General features: G+C 55.1%; 1 protein-coding gene and 1 long non-coding RNA gene across 3 annotated transcripts in view; one reads left to right on the top strand and one right to left on the bottom strand.

Moving 5' to 3' along the window:
• Positions 1–1,752, top strand: part of LOC123652266 — a 29,875-nt gene extending 28,123 nt beyond the window's left edge. The window contains exon 2 of the long non-coding RNA XR_006741497.1: positions 1,373–1,752. This is a non-coding gene — a long non-coding RNA (uncharacterized LOC123652266). The remainder of the gene's footprint in view (positions 1–1,372) is intronic.
• LOC123652264 lies at positions 1,741–24,645 on the bottom strand. Of its 2 annotated transcripts, XR_006741495.1 has the most exons (6): positions 24,253–24,363; positions 10,097–10,155; positions 8,819–8,989; positions 5,566–5,784; positions 4,245–4,821; positions 1,741–1,848 (listed from the first exon to the last, which is right to left on the bottom strand). XR_006741495.1 is itself a non-coding variant. In XM_045581025.1 (5 exons), the coding sequence occupies exons 1-5, from the start codon at positions 24,411–24,413 to the stop codon at positions 1,786–1,788; spliced, it is 663 nt and encodes a 220-aa protein (XP_045436981.1). In that variant the 5' UTR covers positions 24,414–24,645; the 3' UTR covers positions 1,741–1,785. The 2 variants fall into 2 exon arrangements, 1 of the variants encoding a protein (XP_045436981.1); XM_045581025.1 differs by lacking the exon at positions 8,819–8,989 and having other exon boundaries at positions 4,245–4,405; positions 24,253–24,645.
• Positions 24,646–26,652: the final 2,007 nt, after the last annotated feature.

Raw genomic sequence — 26,652 nt, 5'->3', positions numbered from 1 at the left:
CACTGGACTATCCCACACCCAATGGGGGAATCCCAACCTCTGTCCCACGCGTCATTTTGCAGCTTTTCATTTCAAAGCCAACTGCTTTCCTGAGACCATTTACACCCTCTTCAATACCACTCCTTTTGCCCATCATTCCACTGTAACCGTCTACTCAAGGCCACCGCTAATTCTCATAGTTTCTGACCCACAATCCCATTATCGTACTCACCTCAGGAAACTCATCAGTCGGTCACATTGGCCACCTGGGACCACTGCATTCTTGGTCATTCTGTTGTGTTTAGTGTTTTTGAGGGGAGGGTTATGTGGCCACGGTGCTCACATTGTCTGGGACAAGGCAGACATTGCACAGTATGCCACTGACCTGACAGCGCGTGTGAAGTCTTCAGTCAGCATGACAGACAATCCCCAGAGGAGAGTGTCCATTGCAGTCCCAGGAGCACGGCCCACAGAAGCAGAGACGGGGAAGGAGCACAGCTCAGACAAGGGAGGTGAGTCAAGACGCAGAGAGGCTCCACGTAAATGGACCCAGAAGGCGTTGTGCTCAGAGAAATAAGTCAGAGAAAGACAACTACCTCGGACTGCACTCACATACGGAATCGAAAGCACAACACACATGAAAAAGCAAAGCAGAAACAGACTCAGACACAGAGAACAAGATGGATGGCTGCCAAGGAGGGGGGGGTGGGACTGGGTGAAGAAGGGAAGGGACTGAGAAGTACAAATTAGTCGTTAGAGTCATGGGACTGTACTGTACAGCACAGGGATTATACTTCAAAATGCTGTAATGAGTGTGTGTGGTGCCAGGAAGGTGCTGGAGATTGGGGAGAACACTTTGTCAAGTACATGATTGTCTGACAGCTAGGCCAGTGGTCAGCAAACTCATTAGTCAACAGAGCCAAATAACAACACTACAAGGATTGAAATTTCTTTTGAGAGCCAGATTTTTAAACTTAAAATTCTTCTAATCCCACTTCTTCAAAATAGACTCGCCCAGGTCGTGGTATTTTGTGTAAGAGCCACACTCAAGGGGCCAAAGAGCCACATGTGGCTTGTGAGCTGCAGTTTGCCAACCACGACACTAGGTGGCAGACCTGCGACTATACCAAGCCATACTGAATGTGAACTGTGAGGAAAAACAAATGTAAAGAGGTGTCCTTCCCACAGAGACCACCTGGGGCGCCGTGAGCCACAGAGGTGCGTCCTGGTTCCCCTTCCCCATCATCACAGACTCACAGGCACACAGGCTCCTTCCCCATGTGGGAGGAAGGGAGGTGTGGAGGAGAGACCCGAGAGCGAGCATTCTCACTGAGGTTCCTGAGCATCTGTACACCCGGACCACTCCCATTCTGCATGTTAGCTCAGCCAGCAGGTCAGAAGCAAGGGCCGGGGCCTTTGTCCCTCACACACCTGTTCAGAGGCGGCACTGCTGGTGAAGACCAGCACAGCCGGGCAGAACACACAGACCAAAGGGCCGGTGCCCTCAGAGCAGCACCTGTGAGTCTGGGTTGTCAGCACGCCTGCCCCAGCCTGCCCACGGGCTGCCCTGAGCCCACCTCGCAGTCGGTGCCCTGAGAGAGGAGACCTGGGGGCCTGGCCTCCTCCTGCCTCTGACCAGGACAGCTTGTAGCCTGCCATAGACGGATCCTAAAACAGATCCCAGCCAGAGGAGAGGCCGCACAGACTCACCGAGGGCAGGAGCTGGTGAGGGTGCCACCGAGGGCAGCCCGGCCTCCTGCAGGCCGTCCCGGCTTCCACAGGCCACGCTGGGCTCCTTCTCTTCCATCACGCCAAGGCGGCGTCCTGGAGCTGGGCTGCAGAGCCGGGTTCTGAGCCAGGAAAGGGAGCCTGGGGAAGGCGCATACAGTCAGCCTCTTGTAGGAAGAAAGCACGGTTTCCCTCCTCATTCCTCGTTGGGTGAACCGTGCCCCGTCTTCCCTGAGCGGAGGTCCCTGGGAGCAGGGCCCGCAGAAGCAGAGATGTGGGAGGACCGCCAGAGCTGCACACAGACCCAGAGCGACTCCCAGGAGGTCCTGCCCAGCCCGCTGTCCTGGGGGAACCTGTTATGCAAGGGGACCTGCCCCCGGTCCCTCCACATCCCGGCCCGAGCCCAGGCCCTGCCTTTGGTCCGGGGAGAGCAGCCACCGAGCCCTCCCAGTGACTGACAGGGCAGGTCCCAGGGCTCCTTCTGGGCAACTCAGGTGCCCCCCGGCCCCCAGAGTGCGTTCCCACAGAGGAGCGCCCACAGAGTCCTGCCCGGAGCGCCCACGGAGTCCTGCCCGGCCACCAAGTGAATGCCACAAACTGTGCCTGTGGCAGCTTCCTGTCCCTGGGATCCTGTGGTTCTCGCAGCTCAAAAAACCGTCCCCTCTACCCTGTCCCCTGCTTAAGGGGACAGGGGTCTGAGGCCCTGGAGTCTTTCAGCTGGAAAGCAGGGACGTGTCCCAAAGAAGCTGTGGAACCCTGCTCTCTCTGCCTGGAGGCTGAGGGCCCATGTGTAGGAAGGGCTGGGGTCTTCCGTTTTCAGTCGCAGTCCACCTCATCCCCCGCCCCCATGTGTCTCAGCTCTTCCTACCGCCCTCAGCTCCCAAACGGGGAAGAAGCCTGGGAAGAACACGGCTCCTGCAGATTCCTGAGTTCTTAGGGTGCCGGCTGTGGCCAGGTAGCAATGGCGAACACTCAGGGACTGGACCCTGTGCCCCCAAACCTAAGAGCTCCTGCCAGTTACCCCGGGTGGCCTGGGCCTGTGGCCTCAGGAAGATGCTGCAGCCTCGCCTCATGTTTCTGCTGCACTCTGGCCAGCCACCAGGCCGCTGTGAGGTCTGTGAGGAGATGCCCGCCGGGACCTGACTCACAGGGAGCTCCTCTCTGCTGCCCCAGGGCGCCCTCTGGTCCTCGTCTCAGGGCCCCGAGCACAGCCTCCTCACCCGCAGGTGGGAGTGACCGGGCCAGTCTCATGCGCAGGCCCGAGACTGACAGACGCTCTACATCACCCGCAATCAGGTCCCAGGCCGGGCAAACCTGCCCAGCTCTCCTGGCTCCCTGCGCCGCTCTGGTCCTGAAACTGGGAATGTCTTTGAGAAGCCCTTCTGTCTGAACTCGGTGGCCACTCAGGCCCATGACGCCAGCTGCCGCCATCACCCCAACCCAAGCCCTGGACCCCCTGCCCCCATCACCGGCCGGCTGTCTGGTCCTCCGTATAAGAGCTTCCCTCTCACGCACCTGTGCCCAAACTGTCCAGTTCTCTCCCCTTGCTGGCTAACCCAGTCTTGGTCTCCCTGATGGACGATGGCAGCTTTCACTTGGAAGCTGCTGTCACTCTCCCCACAGAGCCCCATGGGCACAGCGGTGAGGCCGGGAGCAGGAGGGACATGGTGTCTTCCCGCAGACCCAGAGCTGCCTGAACCCTGCTGTGCACGCCTCACCTTCACCCCCCTCCCCCAGGCCCCTCCAATGTCTCCTTCACAGTCTCCCCTGCACCGCCTCAGGGTCTCAGGGCCTGGGACTGCGTCCTGTGCTCTCGCCTCTTGTCAGGGGGACACACCCTCACAGCGCGTCCCTCAGTGCACCCCCCTCTGCGTCTATGGCCAGGTCTTGGTTCCCTGAAGCCAAGCTTCTGGGGAGTGTAGGCTCCAGGAGCCGTGTGTTTGCTCACCTCTCATCTCCTCAGCGTCCCCCACCTGGGAGCAGGCCCTTGTAACTTTTCCAAGGCATTCATGTTGCCAAACCAAGTACCCAAGGCTGCCTCGGACACAGTAGGCACTTTCTATCCTCACAGCGCTCTCCTTTCTCATCGTCCTCCCCCTGCCCCCATTTGTTTCCATCTGCACCCCGAGTGCTGACAGCCTGTTGCATCACCAAGCCTACCTGAGGGGTCTCCATGGGACCGCAGCGCCCCTCAGGCCGAGACCTGTGGCACCTCCCTCAGATGGCGCCCAAGCCCCGCCATTCTACCAGTGGCCCCAAACCAGAGTTCCCTGTCTCATGGGCCGCCCTGCCATGTACCCGTCCTTACACCTCAGTCCTAGGGGCACCACTCGGTGTGAGCCCACTCCCCCATGCCTCCCTGGCCCTGCTCTGGAAAGGCCAAACCAGGGTCCCGTGTTCCCACAGGCTGTGCAAATGCCCCGTGAGGGCTCCCTCTTCCCAGTCACGGACAAGACTCTGTCCTGGTTGGGCCGGCCCTGCAGGAAGCACAAGGAGAACCTGCACCTGTAGCGTTCCTGACGCACCCAGATGCTCACCTTCTCCAGGAGCTGACACTGTTTGACCTCCAGGGAGCAGGACGCAGAAGCAGTGCCCCTCGGGGCTGGAGGAGAAGATTGGCTGTGACGTGTCCATGGCTGTGCCTGGAACAAGCTCGGCTCACCTTCCGTTTTCAGCATCAACGTCTGACCTACTTGGTCTGTCCCAGAGAAGAGCACGCATGAACGTAAAAACATCGGGACAATGAAACATGACAATGCCACTCAGCGATGTGAGAAGCCCGAGAGCTGGTCCTGCCACATGGACGGGCATCGTCTCAGCTTGTGGCGGCCATTCCCACAGAACCCTGTGCTCCGCCCCAGACGTGCTCTGCACACGGCCTCACACACGGTTAAAGCGACTAAGCTCAGGGGCCGTGACAGGGGACAGATGCAGTACACAGGTCCTCGGGCCACGTCGGAGGTCCGCTCCTACCGCACGACGCAAACGATTGTCGCTGCAAGTGGGAACCCAACTGCATAGGCGCCTACGTCACTCACGTGGAGCGCACACACAGCAGGAATGAAGTGGAACAGTAAAAAAATTAAAAGAAAGGTAGCAATTCCTGACCTTTACCTGTGGGAAATAAATAATAAAAAACATAAAGAACATATGTACATATGTCGAAATGAAGCAACTTTTTAAAAATAAGTAAACTAGAGGCCCAGGTCATGAAAATTCACGCACTGTGAGGGGGCGGGTCCCTTAGTCTGGCTTGCCTCCTCTCTCAGTCCAGGAGACCCCCATCACACCTCTGCTGCTGCCACTGCCAGCAGGATAGGCTTCAGCCAGCCCTGGGTAGCTGGGCAGCCGCCATCTGAGCCTTGCCTGTGCCTCGGACTGGCCCTAGGTGGCTGGGCAGCTGCCATCCACAGCCAGCCATGGGCTGCTTAGGAGCTGAGGGGACTAGGGGAATCCAGAGGTAGGTGTGTGGAGCAGTGCACCTGCCACCCTGTGGGGCTGGGTGCTGCTATAATATATTGTGGCTGTGGGCACCGCCATCTTTGAGAGTGTGGCAGTCCATTAGAATATGCCGTCCTTATCCGCTGCGAGTGCCATGATCTTTGAGGGCGGGTCATCAATTAGCATATTCCCTCCTTATTGGCTGTGGGCGCCACCACGTCTGCAGCGGTGTGAGGGTCAATTAGCACATTCTCCCCTTTACTAGATAGGACGGGAGATGCCGAAGTAACCTCAAAATGACGCAGGTGCTCCCACGAAATCTGAGGACTGCCTGTCTGTCTGCTAAGCGAGTGCAAGGTGCTATCCTCACAGTTTTGGTCAGGACCACAAGTACAGGCGGCTTTAACACACACGTACCTGGACCGTGGCTTCCTCCTTCCGCGTGCGGCTGAGCTTCAGGAGGAGCACCGCCTTCTTCCGCAGGACGGGTCTCCCATCTCCAGGCCAGGCCTCCTCCCCCGTGCCGGTGGGCTGTGGGCCAGCAGCAGGTCAGGAGGGCAGGTCTTCGGAAGGACTCCCCGTTCCAGGCCAGGCCTCCTCCGGGAGGATGGCCTTCTCCACAGCAGCAGTCTGGGCCTTCAGGGGAGGGAGGCACCAAGGCTCCTGCAGGGGCCCAGCCCAGACCTGCCGACTCAGCCTCAGGGCGGGAGGGGGCACCAGCACCTGTTCTTTTGTTTCTGTATTTTTGAGCTGTATACGTTACGTATTTTTTTATTGTGTAAGTGTTAAAACAGAGGATCCGACAGGGGAGGCACCGCTGTGGAGGGGAAGCCTGAGTGCCCAGTGCCTCCCCTGTCCCGGGTTCAAATCCGACCCCTGACAGAGCAGCCATGCCTGCTGACTCTGTGTGATGTGTCCTGCCTTTGGACACTTGTCCGTGCACATTGCTTACCCTGCCCTCACACCCGGAACCGCCGCTGGGACTGAGGGTGCTCACTGACCACCCTGCCCTCACACCCGGAACCGCCGCTGGGACTGACGGAGCACACTGACTACCCTGCCCCCACACCCGGAACTGCTGCTGGGACTGTGGAGGGTGCCCACTGACTGCCCTCCCTTCGAACCCAGAACCACTGCTAAGGGTGAGGAGGGTGCACACTGACTGCCCTGCCCTCGAACCCCGAACCGCTGCTAAGAGTGAGGAGGGTGCACACTGACTGCCCTGCCCTCAAACCCGAAACAGCTGCTGGGAGTGAGGAGGGTGCACACTGACTACCCTGCCCTTGAACCCGGAACCACTGCTGGGACTGTGGAGGGTGCACACTGACTGCCTTCCCTTCGAACCCAGAACCGCCGCTGGGAGTGAGGAGAGTGCACACTGACTACCCTGCCCTCGAACCTGGAACCGCCTCTGGGACTGAGGAGGGTGCACATTGGACTGAGGAGGGTGCACACTGACTACCCTGCCCTCAAACCCCGAACTGCCGCTGGGACACAGGGTGCTCACTGACTACCCTGCCCTCGAACCCAGAACCGCCGCTGGGACTGAGGGTGCTCACTGACCACCCTGCCCTCGAACCCGGAACCGCCTCTGGTACTGAGGAGGTGCTGTGCCATGCGGTGTCCTGGCTGCCCCACACCCGGCGGCAGAGCAGGGAGAAGGCCCGGCTGGCGGGAAGGGGCAGCGCATCCCCCTCGGTGCAGGCGGGGGCAGTGCGCTGGGTGAGGGGAACGCGCCCTCCCTCGGTGAAGGGGACGGAGCCCTCCCCTGGGTGAGGGGGACAGCGCCCTCCCTCGGTGAAGGGGACGGAGCCCTCCCCTGGGTGAGGGGGACGCGCCCTCCCTCGGTGAAGGGGACGGAGCCCTCCCCTGGGTGAGGGGGACGCGCCCTCCCTCGGTGAAGGGGACGGGGCCCTCCCCTGGGTGAGGGGAACGCGCCCTCCTCGTTGTCTGAGCGCCTTCCTGTGTCATAGGAGCTGAGGCTAAGGGCAGTGGTTGCCAGGGAGACGGGAGCTGGGCCTGCGGGCGGCGTGAGGAACAGGAAAGCCCGGAGTGGACTGTCAGACGTGGGCAGGACAGTGGAGCCTGCCTGGGCTGGAACTGCGAGCTGCCCACCACGTCCACCCGAGGGCGCTGCGCAGGGACACACAGCCACACACAGGGGCACCAGCCGCACACAGGGGCACCAGGCACACACAGGGGCACCAGGCACACACAGGGACACCAGGCACACACAGGGGCACCAGCCGCACACAGGGGCACCAGGCACACACAGGGGCACCAGGCACACACGGGCACCAGCCGCACACAGGGAAACCAGCCACACACGGAGACACCAGCCGCACACAGGGGCACCAGCCGCACACACAGGGGCACCAGGCACACACAGGGGCACCAGCCGCACACAGGGGCACCAGCCACACACAGGGGCACCAGCCACACACAGGGGCACCAGGCACACACAGGGGCACCAGGCACACACAGGGACACCAGGCACACACAGGGGCACCAGGCACACACAGGGACACCAGGCACACACAGGGGCACCAGGCACACACAGGGGCACCAGGCACACACAGGGACACCAGGCACACACAGGGGCACCAGGCACACACAGGGACACCAGGCACACACAGGGGCACCAGGCACACACAGGGACACCAGGCACACACAGGGGCACCAGGCACACACAGGGACACCAGGCACACACAGGGGCACCAGGCACACACAGGGGCACCAGGCACACACAGGGACACCAGGCACACACAGGGGCACCAGCCGCACACACAGGGGCACCAGGCACACACAGGGACACCAGGCACACACAGGGGCACCAGCCGCACACACAGGGACACCAGGCACACACAGGGGCACCAGGCACACACAGGGGCACCAGGCACACACAGGGGCACCAGCCGCACACACACAGGGGCACCAGGCACACACAGGGGCACCAGGCACACACAGGGGCACCAGGCACACACAGGGGCACCAGCCGCACACACACAGGGGCACCAGGCACACACACAGGGGCACCAGGCACACACAGGGGCACCAGGCACACACAGGGGCACCAGCCGCACACAGGGGCACCAGGCACACACAGGGGCACCAGGCACACACACAGGGACACCAGGCACACACAGGGGCACCAGGCACACACAGGGGCACCAGGCACACACAGGGACACCAGGCACACACAGGGGCACCAGGCACACACAGGGGCACCAGGCACACACAGGGGCACCAGCCGCACACACACAGGGGCACCAGGCACACACACAGGGGCACCAGGCACACACAGGGGCACCAGGCACACACAGGGGCACCAGCCGCACACAGGGGCACCAGGCACACACAGGGGCACCAGGCACACACAGGGGCACCAGGCACACACAGGGGCACCAGGCACACACAGGGACACCAGGCACACACAGGGGCACCAGGCACACACAGGGGCACCAGGCACACACAGGGGCACCAGGCACACACAGGGACAGCAGCCACAGGCAGGCACACCAGGCACACACAGGGACAGCAGCCGCACACAGGGGCACCAGGCACACACAGGGACACCAGGCACACACAGGGACAGCAGCCGCACACAGGGGCACCAGGCACACACAGGGACACCAGGCACATGCACGGAGCGGGCAGGCTGCACTCGCACCTGCTTCCTCCTGGCTCTGCACGGGCCGCCTCTGTGGAGCATCGAGGCCTGCAGGAGGCAGGGGTGTGGACAGCACACAGGGCACGGAAGAGGCAGGCAGGGGTCCTTGTCAGGAAAGCAATGGCTGCCCTCGGCCTCCACGGGGGCACATGTGCAGGCACTGGTAACCACCTATGGGGGGCCTGACCGTTAGTGGGCAGTCAGGGCCTGGAGGACATGTGAGGGGCTGTGCCCCTCCCCTCGCTCCAGCTGCTGACCATCTCCACCCCCACGGAGACCTGTGCTCCTGGACATTTCCTCTGCCCACAGACCCATGCTCCTGGGCACCGCAGCCCCCTCCCTGACCGCCCAGCTGGCCGCTGCCCCCGGTTTCCGTCTCCAGATGGACGGACTCTGGGCAGTGGAAACGCTGGCTCGTGTGTGAGGTCACCCGCTCTCCCCAGCATTTCCCGCCCCGGTGCCCTGAGGTCCGGCCTGGAGCCTGACCCGCTGCATGTGTCTGCACATCACAGCTCTGGCCCCTCGGCTGTCCCATGGACCGTCCGCCGTCTCACACGTGGCCCCGGGTCTGCTGTGCCCACCGTGGGTGCGAGGACAGGCCATTAGGTGTGGAGACAAAGGGGTGTCTGCTGACTCCCCGTTCCCCCTGCGGGCCCCTTCCTTCTCTGTGCGCCCCCGTGGGGACAGGTCGGTCGGAGCACCCCCTCAGCCAGCCCCTGGCACCTCCCCAACCCTGGTCATTCCAGCCGTGGTCTCCTGCCCCCCAGCCTCTCAGGGCCCAGGAGGCGCTGTCCATCACCGACTGGGTGTCAGGTCTCCTCTCCCTGCCCACAGCCAGCGAGCATGCAGGGAGGGGCGGACACCTGCAGAGGGCACACGGGGATGTGGCTGGCAGGACAGCTGGCGTGGCTGCCCGCGTGAGGCCATCCCTCTCTGAGCCCTGCCAGCTGGGCCTGGGCCGCCTTCTCCACAGTGTGGCCTGCCCTCCCGCCTCAGAATCCTGCTCCGATGGGCCTTGGGGAAGGAGGGAGTCGGCGGGCAAAGGGCAGCGTGGCCACACTGTGTGCTCCCAGGAAAGACTCCCCGACAGAGAAACGCCATGGTGGCCCGGCTCGTCACCCCACCCCCAATGGCCAGGCGGAAGGCAGCCTGCTGTTCAGGAGGGACAAGCCCGGCTGCCTGACCCCCTCCCCTGGGGCCGTGGGACCAGCTGGCCGGGCCCGGGGCCCCCGCCCTCTGCTCTGCTGCGATCAGAGCCTCAGGATCCAATGACCGTACCTGCCCGCCAGCCTCTTCCGTCTGCAGACGCGGGCGTGTGTGCACGGCTCTGGGCCCACCTGCAAGCACACGGGCAGAAAGCAGAGTTCATTTTCACTCAGCGAACAGGGGCCCCTCCCCATTAGGATCAGGTGGGGGGTGGGGGATAGATTTAATCATTCATGCCTCCTGACACAGAAGGCATTCTGTCCAAACCCCGACGCTTAGTGCCTCCATGACACTTAGTGCCTCCATGACACTTAGTACCTCCATGACGCTTAGTGCATCCATGACGCTTAGTACCTCCATGACACTTAGTGCCTCCATGACATGCAGTACCTCCATGACGTGCAGTACCTCCATGACACTTAGTACCTCTATGACGCTTAGTACCTCCATGACGCTTACTGCCTCCATGACACTTAGTACCTCCATGACGCTTAGTGCATCCATGACGCTTAGTACCTCCATGACGCTTAGTGCCTCCATGACATGCAGTACCTCCATGACGGGCAGTACCTCCATGACACTTACTACCTCTATGACGCTTACTACCTCCATGACGCTTAGTGCCTCCATGACGCTTAGTGCCTCCATTGCAGCAGGCAGGCAGCTGCTGTTCCCCTGCACCCACCCGGGCACCCGGCAAGAAGCAAGAAGGCGTCCACCTGCTCCTTTGATACACTGGGATCTGCCGCTCTGGGACTTCAAGGTGGTGGTCACAGACCTGACCAAGAACCAGCCAGTGTGGGTGAAGAAACCTCAGTTTTATAGTTAGCTTCCTTTAACTTTAGTTTCATTGGGTCCCAGGAGGAAGTTATCCATCTGAACTCCCCCTAAGCAGTGGTCGGCAAACTGCGGCTCGCAAGCCACATACGTCTCCTAAGCTGCGGTTTGCTGCTCAGTTGACTGATGAGTTTGCTGACCACTGGGATAGGGGCTTACTCACAAGGAACAACAACAGCCTGTAATTATTGGAATTGAGAGTCTAGGTCAGTGGTCAGCAAACTCAGTCGTAAACAGAGCCGCAGCTTGCCGACCACTGTCCTAGGGGCAATGCCACTCAGTGGCAGGGAGCAGGGAACCTGTCCCTGCATGTGGGTCCCGTTCATAATGGCGCACAGAAAGACCAACGGTGAACCCCACACCCCTCTCCACACTGCCTTTTCACTGTCTCTTTATTGTTAAAAGTATTGCAAGTGGCCGAAACCGGTTTGGCTCAGTGGTAGAGCGTCGGTCTGCAGACAGAAGGGTCCCAGGTTCGATTCCAGTCAGGGGCATGTACATTGGTTGCGGGCACAGCCCCGGTAGGGGGTGTGCAAGAGGCAGCTGGTCGATGTTTCTCTCTCATCGACATTTCTAGCTCTCTATCTCTCTCCCTTCCTTCTCTCTGTAAAATATCAATAAAATATATTTTAAAAAAAGTATTGCAGGTGCCCCTCCCCCTTTTCCCCATGGACCCCTCCCCACTCCTGGCGATCCCCAGGCCTTCACCCCACTTTATCTGTGTCCCTGGTTTATGCGTATTTTCATATAAGTTCTTTGGTTGATCTCTCCCCCTTCTTCCCTCCGAGGATCGGCAGTCTGCTCCATGCGTCCATGTCTCTGGATGTATTTTGTATGTCAGTTTATTTTGTTCATTGGATTCCACACATGCGTGAGATCATGTGATACTTGTCTTTCTCTGACTGGCTTATTTCACTCAGCATGATGCTCTCCAGGTCCCTCCATGATGTCTCAAGGGTAAGAGACCCTTCTTTTTACTGCTGCACAGTATGCCACAGTGTAAATGTACCAAAGCTTTTTTAAATCCATTCATCTTCTGATGGGCACCTAGGCTGTTTCCAGATCTTAGCTATTGTAAATTGTGCCGCTATGAACACAGGGTACATATATCCTTTCTGATAGGTGTTTCAGGATTCTTAGGATATATTCCTAAAGTGGGATCTCTGGGTCCAATGGCAGTTCCGTTTTTAACTTTTTTTAAAAAATAAATCTTTATTGTTCAGATTATTACAAATGTTCCTCTTTCCCTCCCCATCAATTTCTCCCTTCCACCAGGTTCCCACCCCCACCCTCTGCCCTTTCCCCAACCCCCATTATCCTCATCCATAGGTACACAGTTTTTGTTCAGGCTCTTCCCGCACCCCCACTCCCCTTTTCCTGAGAATCATCAGTCCACTCCCCTTCCACACCTCTGATTCTATTATATTCACCAGTTAATATTGTTCATCAGGTTTTTTAATTCCCTTGACTTTTAGTTTCACTTGTTGATAATTACGTATTTGTTGATCATAATTTTTATCTTTATCTTCTTCCTCTTCCTAAAGAACCCCCTTCAGCAATTCATATAATTCTGCTTTGGCAGTGATGAACTCCTTTAGCTTTTTTTAAAATTATTATTTGTAAAGCTCTTTATCTGGTCTTCATTCTGAGTGACAGCTTTGCTGGGTAGAGTATTTTTGGCTGTAGGTTCTTGCTATTCATCACCTTGAATATCTTTTGCCATTCCCGTCTGGCCTGCATGGTTTTCTGTTGAGAAATCAGCTGACAATCATATGGGTGCTCCTTTATAGGTAACTACCTGCTTTTCTCTTGCTGCTTTTAATATTCTCTCTTTGTCTTTTGCTCTTGGAATTTTAATTATGATATGTCCTGGTGTGGTCCTCTTTGGATTCCTTTTGTTTGGGGTTCTGTGAGCTTCCTGGACGTGTGAGTCTATTTCTTTCACCACGTGGGGAAGTTTTCTGTCACTATTTCTTCCAGTATTCTTTTGGTATCTTGCTCTCTCTCTTCTTCTGGGACCCCCATAATTCTGATGTTGGTTCTTTGAAATTGTCCCAGAGGTTTCTTACACTATCTTCAATTTTCTGGATTCTCTTATCATTTTGCTTCTGTGCAGGAGTGTCCTCTGGCTCTTTGTGTTCTAAATCTTTGACTTGATTCTTGTGATCTTCCATTCTGTTTTTTAGGACTCTGTGTAATATTTTTTATTTCAGACAATGTTTTCTAGTTGATCTCTTTTCATATCCTCATAGGTCTCGTTTATTTTATCGGCCTTTTCTAGGAAATTCTTAAAAAACCTTATAAGCGCAGTTTTGAACTCTATATCCAGTCTTTTCTTTTCCTCCATTTCCTTTGTTTGTGATCTATTTCCTTGTCTCGGCATTTTCACAACTTCCCTGAGTTGGTAGGGTGGCTTTGTGTGCTAAGGTGTCCTATATGGTTTAGTGAGTCAGCCTCCCAGTTACCTGAGGTGGACAGTCTTGGTGTGCCCTTTGTGGGCTGTGTGCACAGTCTTGCTAAGCCTTGCTTGTTGTTGGTATCACTGGAAAGCATTGATCTCCAAGCCAATTAGCTATGAGGATCAGAAGTGTCTCAGCTAGGAGGGTTTCTGTATTCCCCTTGAATGGGGCAGAGTCTCGGGGTGGCACAGACAAGCCTTGGTGAATCCCGCAAGATTGGTTGCAGGCATGCGCACCTCTTTGGTATAGGCACAGACAAGCTTTGGATTCCTGTCTGTCCCTCCCTAGGAGAGTCCTATTAGCGGCAAACGAGAAAGCTAGCCACTGGAAGGGCTTCTGTGCTCCGCTTGGATGGGCTGGAGTCTCTGGGTGGTGCAGACAAGCTTTGGTCAGCCCGTCCCTATGAGGGTCTGGTTTCTGAGTCCCACAGTAATGGCCGCTGGCTTCACACACCTCCGAGAGATCTCTGCCCACTGCTTCCGTTTTTTAACTTTTTGAGGAAATTCCACCGTTTTGTGTAGTGCTTGGACCAGGGTTCCTGTTTCTCCACCTCCTCACCAGCACTTGTCGTTTGCTGGTTATTGATGGTAGCCAATTTGGCAGGCTGAGGTGGTACCTCACTATTGTTTTAGTTGCATCTCTGACGATTAGTGATGCTGAGCATTTCTGCATGAGTCTCTCGGCCATTTCCATGGTCTCTTTGGAGAAGTGTGTACTCAGGTGCTCTGCACATTTTTTTATGGTTTTTGTCTTCCTTTCATTGAATTATATGTGAACTTTATATAGTTTGGAAATTGGCCCCTTATCAGATGTATCACTGGCAAATATGTTCTCCCATACAACGTGCTCACAGTGATTTTGGTCCCGGTTTCTTTGCTGTGCAGAAGCTCTTTATTTAGACGCAGTCAGTCCCATTTGTTTGTTTTCCCAGGTTTCTCTTGCCCAGTGGATTGTAGCAGTGAAAACACTGCCAAGTGAAGTGTCTGATAGGATTGCGGTCTATGCTTTCTCCAAGGATTTTTATGGTTTCTCGTCTTATATGCAAGTGCTCTGTCCACTTTGAGTGAACTCTTGTGTGTGTGTAAGCTGGTGGTCTAGCTTATTTTTTGCACGTGGCCGTCCAGTTTCCCCTCATCATTTCTCTGAGAGATTCGTGAGACCAATCTCATATTGGCACACGTGCCTGCGAGCAGGCCCAGGGCTGCTGCTTGGAGGCCGTTGATGCAGTGGCTCCACAGGCACGGGCATGGCCAGGGCCCTCACACTGCAGACATTTCCGTCCCAGGAGAGCACGTAGGGGGAGACAGAGCCCGGCGTGAAGTGACCGCTGCATCACGGAGCGCTGACTCAGGAGCTGAGCACCAGGGCTGCACAGCCTCCCGGCCTCCGAATGCTGAGGGCATCCCGTTCCTGGCAGACGGTCAGGTCCCTCCTGGGGTCCTGCAGCGCTCCTGCTGAAAGGGTTTCAGTCACAAGCTGGATGAGTGAGTCCTTCGCCCACTGCTTCCGGTTCGGCCCCAAAAGCAGCCCGCCCGGCATTGGTCAGGTGAGGCGCCATGGTCAGCTGTCCTTCAACCGCCGTTCGAGGAGCCTCTGGAACATTCTTCTGCTCTCCTGCCCCCCTCCAGGTGGTGCTTGTCCTCCCCCTGCTGCTGCCGGACAGCCCTATGGCAGCGGGCCGTGCCGTCTGGGACCCAGGCTGAGCCCCAGCCCACAGGGCCCGCAGGAGGCTTTCCCGGGAGGGAGGAGGTGGGGCCCCCTTCCTCTCCTGAGGCAGCCCACCACCATCCGCCCCGGGACCGGCAGTGCCCACAGTCACGCCTAAATCGAACCCGATCTCCACCACCTGAGGACGAGGCTCTGGCTTCCCCCTGAGCCCGATACGTGGGCGGGAGCACCGTGTCTCCATCTCAGGGTCCGAGAAAGCGTTCTTGCTCCGAGGGGATGCTGACCCTTTCTCGGCCCTCTTGCAGGGCGTCCCCCCCTGTGCTGCTGCTGGAGCAGTCCCTCTGGCAGGTGGGCAGGCAGGGGCGCCAGGACTGGGGCCCCTCACTGAGCCCCCTCACTGAGCCTCCTCACTGAGCCCCCATTGGCAGTTCCGAGGCAGGAGGAGGCTGCCGAGACTCGCGGGAAGCTCTTCTGGCCATCGGGGAAGATGTCGGCATCCTCGCCAAGCTGCGTCCTGGAGCGGACCCAGGAGGCCTGGTCCCTGCTCTCAGCTCCGGGCGCCCTCGGGTCTGGACAGGAAGGCGAAGAAGGTTCTCAAAGGCCCGACGAGCCCAGACTGCACCACAGGTGGTGAAGGAAGAAAGCAAGCCAGCACTGTTCACCCTCCCTTCCGCCCGTGTTTCCAAGCTGTACGTGGGGAGAATAGCGAGCCCAACCCCGGATCCTCCTGCGTGTTACCCGGGATAACACACCTCACCACCTCCCGACACTGATGGCTCCCGGGCAGGGGTCTAGAAAAGCGTCCAGCACTTATCCAGATGGGACCTGGAAAGCCCAAGGGCGGGCATGGAAATGCCCTGCGGACTTGTTACAGACTGTTCCCAGCCACAATGAAAAAATATATATATTTTATTAATTTTCCACAGAGAGGAAGGGAGAGGAATAGAGAGATAGAAACATTGATCAGCTGCCTGCTGCACACCCCCTACTGGGGATGTGCCTGCAACCAAGGTACATGCCCTTGACCGGAATTAAACCTGGGACCCTTGACGCAACAGGCCAATGCTCTATCCACTGAGCCAAACCGGTTTTGGTTCCCAGCCACAATGTTAACAGCAATCAGTGTGACTAACAGGTGTTCTCCTTGTAAGCACCCCAGACTTTCAAAAAGTAGACTTCTATTAGTTCTAAGTATTTTCACCATGCTGGCACACCCTGGTATTAAAAAAAAAATAGTCTTTTATTGATTTCAGAGGAAGGGAGGGGGAGAGAGAGAAACTTCAATGATGAGAGAAAATCATGGGTCGGACGCCTCCTGCAGGCCCCCCTCCCACTGGGGATTGAGCCCACAATGCAGGCATGTGCCCTGACAGGGTCGTGACCTCCTGGGCTATAGGTTGATGTTCAATGCTTGAGCTATGTTGGCAGGCCTGACCCACCCTTTTAATGTTAACCTACATCCTAATTGGTTGTTCGTATAGGTTGGTCAAGACTATGGGAATAAAAATGTACTGTAGCACAAATTTATTTTAGTAAAAATAAGAACAGAAATGAATGACATTTCTAGCAGAACAAATGAACTCAATTACATCAGAACTGGTTCTTTGAAAGGATAAATAAACCTCTAGTTGGTGAGAGGGAAACAAGTTACCAGTAGGAGGAATGAAATTGTGGTTTTTCTACCAGACCAACAAATATATCCAACTCTACATATACAAAAACAACAACTTAGAGCGAGTGACTCATTTATGCGAAACCGTAAACTACGAAAACTCCCGGGTGAAATAGTGTGCACTGTCCAACATCTTTTACAGAAATCTAAGCGGTAAAGTCCTTTGGAAAAGGTCCAGAGTCAGTACCAGACACAGCAATGCATATTTTTCAAATGGCACATCATTCCGAATAGCGTGGAGCCATCTCTCCCCATCACAGTCCACATCCCACCCCAAGTGACGCGTCCCTTTGTCCAGGGTACCCATGCTGTACGCACGACCCCCACCTGCTGGTCACTTGGCAACTCAGTTACGAGATGGGCCCTGGAGGCCGCCCACGGCTGTGCTGAAGTAATGCTACGTTACCGACAACCAGTTCTCCATGCACTCATGGGGAACGAGGGCACAGACGCGTTAAGGAACGCGCTCAGTGTCGCCCAGCGGGCTGTGTGGAGCCACGGGCCTGTGTGTGCGACCTTCACTGTGCTGTGGGTTTATTCCATCAAGGCTCAGAGCAAAGGGCCACGCAAAGGGTTTCCATTCATGGCAAACGGAACACAGACTGACTGCACAGTCCATAGACAGCGGATGGCATCGGAAATCCTTTAGGTGAAAGCTGGACAGGACGGGAACCTGGGCCCTTTGTGGAAGTGCCGCTCTGAGAGCCTCCTTCGTGCAGCTGACAGCACGGCCGCCGCTGGCCTGAGTGTCCTGCCTCGGGCTCGAGCATCGGAGAGGCCCAGACGGTGGTCACTCTCCACCCTCACGCCGGACAGGGAAGCCTGGAGCAGGACAAGACCGTGGCCCGTCCCACTCGTTCCCAGACGAGCTGTGCACATAGTGGGAATGGGGGAGCGGGAAAATGCGCACCCCGCGATCCACACCAGGGACGCCACCACGTGTGGCCACCACATGCCCTAGAGACGGCGAGGTCTTACCCTGCCAGGAAGCTCTGAGAACATCATTAAATCCTCTGGTAGCCAGCAGTCTCTAATGTACCGAGTCTTCCCGGTGAGAACACGGCCGAGGAGACCAACCGGAAGCCTCCGAGGCAGAGAACATAAGGAACACGAGAGCCGAGGGCAAGGCAGCGGTCTTTAATGTACCGAGTCCTTCCCGTGAGAACACGGTTGAGGAGACCATCAGAAGCCTTGAGGCAGAGAACATAAGGAACCTGAGAGCTGACAGCAGGGCAGGGGACCTTTGAGGAGACATCACCACCCCACTGGCCTTCCTCCTGAAGGAAGGTGCACTTTATCTCTTATGCATTCTCTGCACGGCCGGCGGATGGAGGTAGGCACAGAAGGTTCAATTTAGACCCCAGACTGGCACAGGCTTTTCTCCCGGAACAGGGAAGACCCACGGAGTGAGATTAGGGAACCCATTATCCCCATCCTCTCAGCCTCAACCAGGAGTTCAACCAGCAGGCAGGCTGGCCAACCACCCCTGTCCCCTCCCCCTTGCCAGACCCCACATATGCACGAATTCATGCACTGGGCCTCTAATTAATATATATCTTTTCCACACACACACACACACACACACACACTCAGTGAGTGACCAGATTATTGTGTTCTCTGAACGTATAATAATTTGGCCACTCAGTGTACATTGAAAGTAGCTAAGACAGTGGACCTTAAATGTTATCATCACACAGAAAATGCTAATTATGTGAGGGGATGGAGATGTTAACACACCTTATTGTGGTCATCATTTCTTGATATAAATGTGTATCAAATCATCATGCTGTACACTCTAAACTTACACATGGTAAATGTTAATAACTCAAAATTGAATAAAACAAAATTGCCCCCACCCTGTCAAGTGGCCATCCCTTCCAGCCAGCTGTGTGCCCTCTGACATCTCCTCATCATTCTTTGACTTTACTCTTATTGTAAATATTGGCACCACACGTTGAGCCAGATTCTTTCATCCTCTCAGTCCCACAGCGCTGGCACCAATTATTTAGTGCAGAATCGTATTTAGAAGCCAGTACCTGGGGGGAAACACCAAGATGGCAGTATAGGTAAACACCTCAACTTGCTGCCTCGAACAACCACTTCAAAACTACAACTAAAAGACAAAACCGATACCATCCAAAACACAGGAAGGCTGGCTGAGTGGAAATTCTACAACTAGAAGGGAGGAGAAAAGCACACTGACACTCAGGAAGTACGGAAGTAAAGTGCAGAGGTACGGAGGCGTGCACATGGAAAGGGCTGGCAACTGAGTAGTTGTCCTTTTCAATCAGGAGGGAGACAAAAGCTCCCGACTGCTCTGAACTCCAGTTCTGGGTGAGTCTCTGGGGACCCAGACTCATATGGGGAGAAATTGGACTGTTTGGCATTGGTTGAAACTTGAGGGTAGCTTTTTCTCAGAGGTGCTTGCAGTGATAACCATGGGATACTGAGACCCAGGCCTCTTAGGGCAGGGCTGACGGGAAGCCATTGCTGTTTGCTCCATCCTGTTGATTCCCTGAGACCTGCCCACCCAAGCTGTGTGCAGAGGCCTTTGCATATGAATGGCTTGGCCCTTTGCAGTCTCTAAAATTATCTCACAAACTGCTGCTGGGTCAGAAAGACCCAGAACATCCAAAAGAAGTCCCAAGGCCCCACAGCAGCTTGCATTGCTTCACAGTTGGGCCTCAAGTGGGCACCTCCAAACCCCAAACAAAGAAGAGGAATCTGTAGATCTATCCTTATCTCCAGCTGGGTGACCTCAGACAGAGGCTAAATTAGCACCTCCTTGGAGATCCAAGAGCCAGTGTACCCAGTTGTCAGAGTGGGACCATACAGATTACAACTCCTCACATCCATTGGGACACACTCAGGGGGCAGACTCAGTGAGCACTAAAAACCCACTTAAGCAAGTCTTGTCTCATAAGGGTGCCTCCAACAAAGAAAATCTCCCATAGTAGACACAATTGATCTTCACAACCAATTGGCCTGGAGGTCAATTCCTCCAAGTGATACCAACAATGATCAAGGCTTAACTATAAGACTATGCACGCAGCCTACAAAGGGGTTCACCAAGAGTGTCCACCTCAGGTAACTGGGGAGGCTGAGCCACTGGGCCCTATAGGACACCTAGCACACAAAGCCACTCTATCAATACAAGGAAGCAGCCAAAATACAGAGAAAAAGATACAGGTCACAAATGACAGAAATGGAGGAAAGCAAATGACTGGACATAGAGTTCAAAAACCACGGTTATAAGGTTTTTCAATAATTTTTTAGAAACTGCTGATAAATTTAGTGAGACCCTTGAGGATATGAAAAAGGATCAAGTAGAAATTAAGCATACACTGACTGAAATAAAGAATAATATACAGCCAAAACTTGTTTGGCTCAGTGGATAGAGCGTTGGCCTGTGGACTGAAAGGTCCCAGGTTCGATTCCGGTCAAGGGCGCGTACCTTGGTTGTGGGCACATTCCCAGTAGGGGGTGTGCAAGAGGCAGCTGATCCATGTTTCTCTCACATCGATGTTTCTCTCTGTCTCTCTCCATTCCTCTCTGTAAGAAATCAATAAAAAGTATATAAAAAGAATAATATACAGAGATCCAACAGCAGAGTAAGGATTGCAAGAATCAAGTCAACAATTCGAAATACAAAGAAGCAAAAAACACCCAACCTGAAAACAAAAAGAACAAAGAATCCAAAAATCTGAGGATAGTGTAAGGAGCCTCTGGGACAACTTCAAGCGTACCAACATCTGAATAATGGGCGTACCAGAAGAGAGAGAGCAAGATACTGAAAACCTATTTGAAGAAATAATTACAGAAAAGTTCTCCCACCTGGTGAAAGAAATAGACTTACAAGTCCAGGAAGTTCACAGAACCCCAAACAAAAGGAATCCAAAGAGGACCACACCAAGACACATCAGAATTAAAATGCTAAGGGCAAAGACAAAGAGAATCTTAAAAGCAAGAAGAGAAAAACAGTTAGTTACCTACACGGGAGCACCCATATGACTATCAGGTGATTTCTCAGCAGAAACTATGCAGGTCAGAAAGGAGAGGCAAGAAATATTCAAAGTGATGAACAGCAAGAACCTACAACCAAGATTACTCTACCCAGCAAAGCTATCATTCAGAATTTAAGGTCAGATAAAGAGCTTCACAGATAAGAAAAAGCTAAAGAAGTTCATCACCACCAAACCAGTATTATATGAAATGCTGAAAGGTATTCTGTAAGAAGAGGAAAAAGAAGAAAAAGGTAAAGATAAAAATTATGAACAACAAATACACATCTATCAACAAGTGAATTTAAAAATCAAGTGAATAAAAAATCTGATGAACAGAATAAACTGTTTTTTAAAAATATATATTTTATTGATTTTGTACAGAGAGGAAGGGAGAGAGATAGAGTTAGAAACATCGATGAGAGAGAGTCATCGATCAGCTGCCTCTTGCACAACCCCTACTGGGGATATGCCCACAACCAAGGTACATGCCCTTGACCGGAATCGAACCCGGGACCCTTCAGTTCCCAAGCCGACGCTCTATCCATTGAGCCAAACCGGTCTCGGCATAAACTGTTGAATATAATAGAATCAGGGGCATAGAAATGGAGTGGGCTGAGAATTCTTGGGGGGAAAGGGGTGTGGGAGGTGCAGGAAGAGACTGAACAAAAATCGTACACCTATGGATCTATGGATTAAGACGGTGGGCGGGGGTAAAGGCAGAGGGTAGGGTGGGAACTGGGTGAAGGGGAGATATAGGGTGGAAAAGAGGAACAATTGTAATAATCTGAACAATAAAGATTTATTAAAAATGAATAAATAAATGAGAAAAAAAAAGAAATAGAAGCCAGGACCTGGGGCTAGGTATACTACTGCCATTGGAATGTTGCTGTAACCAACAGTACTGGAATGTACGTATGTACACAATTGCACTCACACAAACTTATGCATCATATCTATCACCTTTCTCTTGCATACATGTGCACACACACTGAAAACGAGGAGTTACATTGAGGCCTCTGATTGCAGCACAACACTGCCAAGTTTGCTTCATTCCCCCACTGGAAACTCCCCTTTCTAAAGCAGAGTCATGGCTCCCATTGCCCCTGTACATTCCCCGAGGTAATGGGTCACGATGTTTATGAGCCAGCCCTTCCCACAGAGAGCCCTCCTCACACGCTGACGGTGCCGAAGCATCCCCTGCACTGGACCTCCTCCACCCCCAGCACTGCATCCCGGAGCCAGCTTGCCTTCCAGTGCCCAGCCCTAAGGGCAATCCTCCTCCGCCTGGGCAAATCCAGGTGCTGGGCTCTGGCCCCCCAAGGTGCAACCCCGCTCTGCTGCACCTGTGATGGCAGCTGCAGGACAGAATTGCTCTGGTCCAAAAGGGAAGGGACGTGGGACAAAGAGAAGGGGAGTGGAAAAGGTGAACAAAGCTTAGGACAATCAGTTACTCAAGGAGAATCGGCCCAAGCATGGCAGCACTGGGAAGCCCCTGTCCTTTTTCTCACTGGTCCCCAGCTGCCCTTTCCTGCCCCTCTCCTCTGCCCTCTCCTCTCTCATCCACAACTTTCTCCCCTCCATGGAGCCGAAAAAGGCTATCCTGGGTGTGATTCCTCACTATCATTCGCATAAGCCGCTCGGCTGACCTTCAGAGTGATGGTGTTCTCCCTGAAGCTCTGGCCCTCAAACCCTCTGCCTCTCTTGCTGGACTTGAATGTTTCCCTCCTCTTTTAGCAATTTCAGGTGTGAGCAGGAGAGCACGCTCACAGCCACTTTTTTTTTAATTGATTTTTTTACAGAGAGGAAGAGAGAGGGATAGTTAGAAACATCGATGAGAGAGAATCATCAATCAGCTGCCTCTTGCACACCCCCTACTGGGGATATGCCTGCAACCAAGGTATATGCCCTTGACCGGAATCGAACCTGGGACCTTTCAGTCCACAGGCCGATGCTCTATCCACTGAGCCAAACTGGTTTCGGCCACAGCCACTTCTTGGAGCCTCAGGTCCTTGGTCTGGAGGATGAGCGTCACCACAACCCCCTCACGGGCTGGAGGAGGAACAGAGATTGCAACACCAGGCACCTCCCAGGAGCGCCGTGTGATAACCCAGCGGTGAGGGCTTGACCAGCGACACAGGACTCCTGGACCTGTAGGAACACGCCGCGTGCATTCCCCCTCAGCACTGTTGCCCTTGCTGTTCCTTGTGCCTGGCCTGCTCTTCCCTCAGGCCATCTACGGCCTCTCCCTCCCTCCCGCCCAGTCTCTGCCCCATCAGCAGCCCCTTTCCAGAGAGACCTTCCCCATCACCCCGAGAAAATGCTCTTCCCCCTCACCTGGCTTTTCCTTCTCCTTAACACTCCTCACTCTTACAGATGTTACAGACTTACCGACTGACTCCGTGAAATCAGAGACTTTGCCAATTATTCTCCCATTGGACCCCCAACTCCCAGAACAGGGCCTGGGCACCTTGGCGGGGCTCCGAAGTCGGACTGTGACCCGGGCTCTGACCCACATCGCTCTGGTAGGGCACTGGGCTCACTGTATTGATTATGATCCATGTCGAGGCTCAGGAGACAAGGGACTTGCCCAAGGACTCACAGCCAGGCCTTGGGGCTCCAGGCTTCGGAATCACAGCCGCCAGGTTCCAACACCCTCAGTTCCTGGACAGAGACCTCCCTCACAACCAAAAAGAACAAAGACTGAACCGGGAACCGGAGCCAGAGACTCGTACAGCTCACTGAACACAACCCACAGCGGATTCCAAAACTCTGTCCAAGAGCTCACAGCTGGAGGCACAGACTCCCCCACAGAGCAGGGACCGTGCCCACTGGGACAATCCGTCCCCGAAAAACCAACGTCCTCAGCCCGGGAACCTACACTGCGGACACTGCACGTCCTAGAGACAGCTCCCAAAGCACGCAGACACCCCCTCCCCTTAATACCAGGACGGCACAAGCAGAAGGCAGAAGTGCAAACACCGCAGAAACACCACATGACCTTCAGATCGTGCCCCCAGACGGACCACAGGACACAGACCCCAAACAGCTCAGGGTCTGCACACCTTAAGGTGAAACCTCTCCACCCACAACCAGTTCAGGGCCGTCCCAGCTGGGGGCCCAGCCCACACCAGGCTCTGGGCCATCAGGAGCTCCAGCTCTGCTGGGAGACCTCCCACCTGGGGCTGCGCCCCCCACAGAGACCTCCCTTCCCGGCACAGATGCCCCCAGGTATTCACACACCGTGCACAGGCACACGAAGCCCAGGAGAGCTTAGCCCCTGGGAGCACCAATCCACTCCAACAGCCCCTTCCCTCAGCCCCCAAAGGCCAGGAGAGAGCACCCGCCCAGACAGCACCTGGGTGTCTCCTGCATAACGCTGATCCCAGAGGCCTGGCACCTGACCGCCCAAGTAGGCACACAGCTGTCCGAGGCCCCTCCCTGGCCCTCAGCCAGGGCATCTGCAGAACTGAAGCTGCGGTGCCCGAGGCGCCCACCAGGCTGGTGATGGAGCGGAGGCGAACCGAGGCCGCAGGGACAGCCCGTCCCCTCAGGCACCGACCCCCCCCCCCTCCCCCCTCCGCTGCTGACCTGGCGGCCACGTAGGCCAAGCGTGGACAGCGGCGTTGCGGGTGCAGCTGCACACAGTCCAGCTCTGACAAGCACGGCCCTCGCGCCCAGGCCTCACCCTCAGCTCCGGCGCTGCGACCCCTCGGGCGGGCGGCAGGCGGACCCCCAGCGGACCTGGGCATCGAGCAGAGGCCCAGACCAGGTCCAGCCGCGGCCGGCCGCGCCCTGGAAGGGCTTCCAGCCTCAGGCTGGCGGAGGCCAATCAGCGCCCAGCACGGCCCGGCCCGCCCTCGGCGCTGGGAAGCAATCGCTCACCCAGTAGCCGCCCGGCTGGACGGCTGGACGTGACGGCGTCAGACCCAGGGGTGGAGCTCGGGAGGAGAAAACGAGGGGCGCAGCCTCAGACCAGGTAGCGCCCCGAGTGGTTGGTCCTGCCTCTGAGCCCAGAAGGAACGCTCCCCTCTGGCGCCCCTTGGTGGTGGGAACCGGGAAAGCTCCTCGATGCAGATGCTCATGGACCACTAAGCTGGGCAGTCATGATGAGAACCCACAGTCCGCTGTAGTCCTGCACTCTTCAAGAAGTCTGCGGAACTGAACTTTACCTCCCGCAGCGGGCAATAGCATAACAGGGGCGGGACCAGCGTTCCCTGTGAGCTGGGCATTGAGAGGGCTTGTGCCTCCCTGGGGATGCAGAATAGATGGGGGGGGGGGGGGAAGGAAAGGGGGGCTGGTGCAGCCAAAGTCCCCCAAGGGGCAGGACAGCTAGAGCTCCTGACTGGGCCAGAAGCCTGGTGAGGGGCAGGCCTCGTCCTTAACTGTTAGTGATAGGTGAGACGGACAGAAGGACCACAGGACAGCAGGATCTTTGGTTTTGTTAGGGAAGGGGCCATCTCCCAGAGGCCCCAAGGACACTATTGGTGAGGTAGGACAAAGGCTTTGTCACCATTTTGTCACCCCTGAACATGTTCGCTAGAGGAAACCTTGACATGTCTAGTTATGCCTCTTGCCACAACTTTGCATTTATTTGGTCATTCTCTCATTCATTTGTTCACCAAAGGAGAGCTTCATGCTCAATCAAAGACAGAAAGCATGTGTTTGAGCAGAAAGAGCTGCCACCCCGGACATGCGGATCTAGGTAGCGACCCAAACCGCACTCTGAAAGAACAAAGGAAGTTGGGGTTTACAAAGCAAACCACACAAAGTGTAATTCTTTTTTCAATTTATTTTATTTTTTTCAATTAAATTATTATCTGTGTATGTATTTTAACATTGTCCCCCCTCCCATACATCCCCTCCCTCCCCAGAGTTTGGTGTCCATTGGTTGTACTTATATTCATGTATACAAGTCCTTCGGTTGATTTCTTATCTCCCCTAGATCTCCCTACCCTCCCCGCTTTAATTTGACAGTCTGCTTGTTGCTTTACTGTCTTTATATCTGTCTTTTGGTTCATCAATTTATAATGTTCTTTAATATCCATAAATGAGTGAGGTTATGTGGTGTTTCTCTTTCATTGATTGGCTTATTTCACTCAGCATGATGTTCTCCAATTCCATCCAGGTTGCTGCAAATGATGAGAATTTCTTCTTTTTTATGGCAGCATAGTATTCCATTGTGTAGATGTACCATAGTTTTTGGATCCAATCATCTGCTGATGGGCACCTAGGCTGTTTCCAAATCCTAGCTATTGTAGATTGTGCTGCTATGAACATAGGGGTGCACATATCCTTTCTGATTGGTGTTTCTAGTTTCTTGGGATATATTCCTAGGAGTGGGATTACTGGGTCAAATGGGAGTTCCATTTTCAGTTTTTTGAGGAAACTCCACACTGTTCTCCACAGTGGTTGCACCAGTCTGCATTCCCACCAGCAGTGCACGAGGGTTCCTTTTTCTCCGCAACCTCGCCAACACTTGTGGTTTGTTGATTTGTTGATGCTGGCTATTCTGACAGGTGTGAGATGGTACCGCATTGTTGTTTTGATTTGCATCTCTCACAAAGTGTAATTCTTTCATGCAAATGAACCCTAGCTGGCTAAGTTAGCAAAGCTGCTTCGTCACAATATGCACATGAAGAAGGCACCAACTACAAGAAGGAGGCACTGCCCATGTGTGTTCTTACAGAGGTTGTTCAGCATCAGGTTAGCACCTTCACTGCAGCTCTGAGGCCCGGGGTGTGCATGAGGCTCGCTTCCCTGTTAGGCTCCAACTCTATTTTCAGTGACTTTCTTAGCAATGCTCCTTCCATGTCATTTATTTTCCATCTTCACATTCATTCTCTCCAGCTTCTGTCAGGCACTATAATGGGAGTTAGGAATCGAGCTGTGAGGAAAGAGAAAGAACCTGCCGAAACCTGTTTGGCTCAGTGGTAGAGCGTCAGCCTGCGGACTGAAAGGTCCCAGGTTCGATTCCGGTCAAGGGCATGT

The sequence above is a fragment of the Pipistrellus kuhlii genome, unplaced genomic scaffold, assembly GCF_014108245.1.
Source record: "Pipistrellus kuhlii isolate mPipKuh1 unplaced genomic scaffold, mPipKuh1.p scaffold_m20_p_130, whole genome shotgun sequence".
NCBI classification, from domain to species: Eukaryota; Metazoa; Chordata; class Mammalia; order Chiroptera; family Vespertilionidae; genus Pipistrellus; species Pipistrellus kuhlii.
The sequence above is the reverse complement of the archived record's forward strand: the minus strand, read 5'-3'. Positions and strand labels throughout refer to the sequence as shown.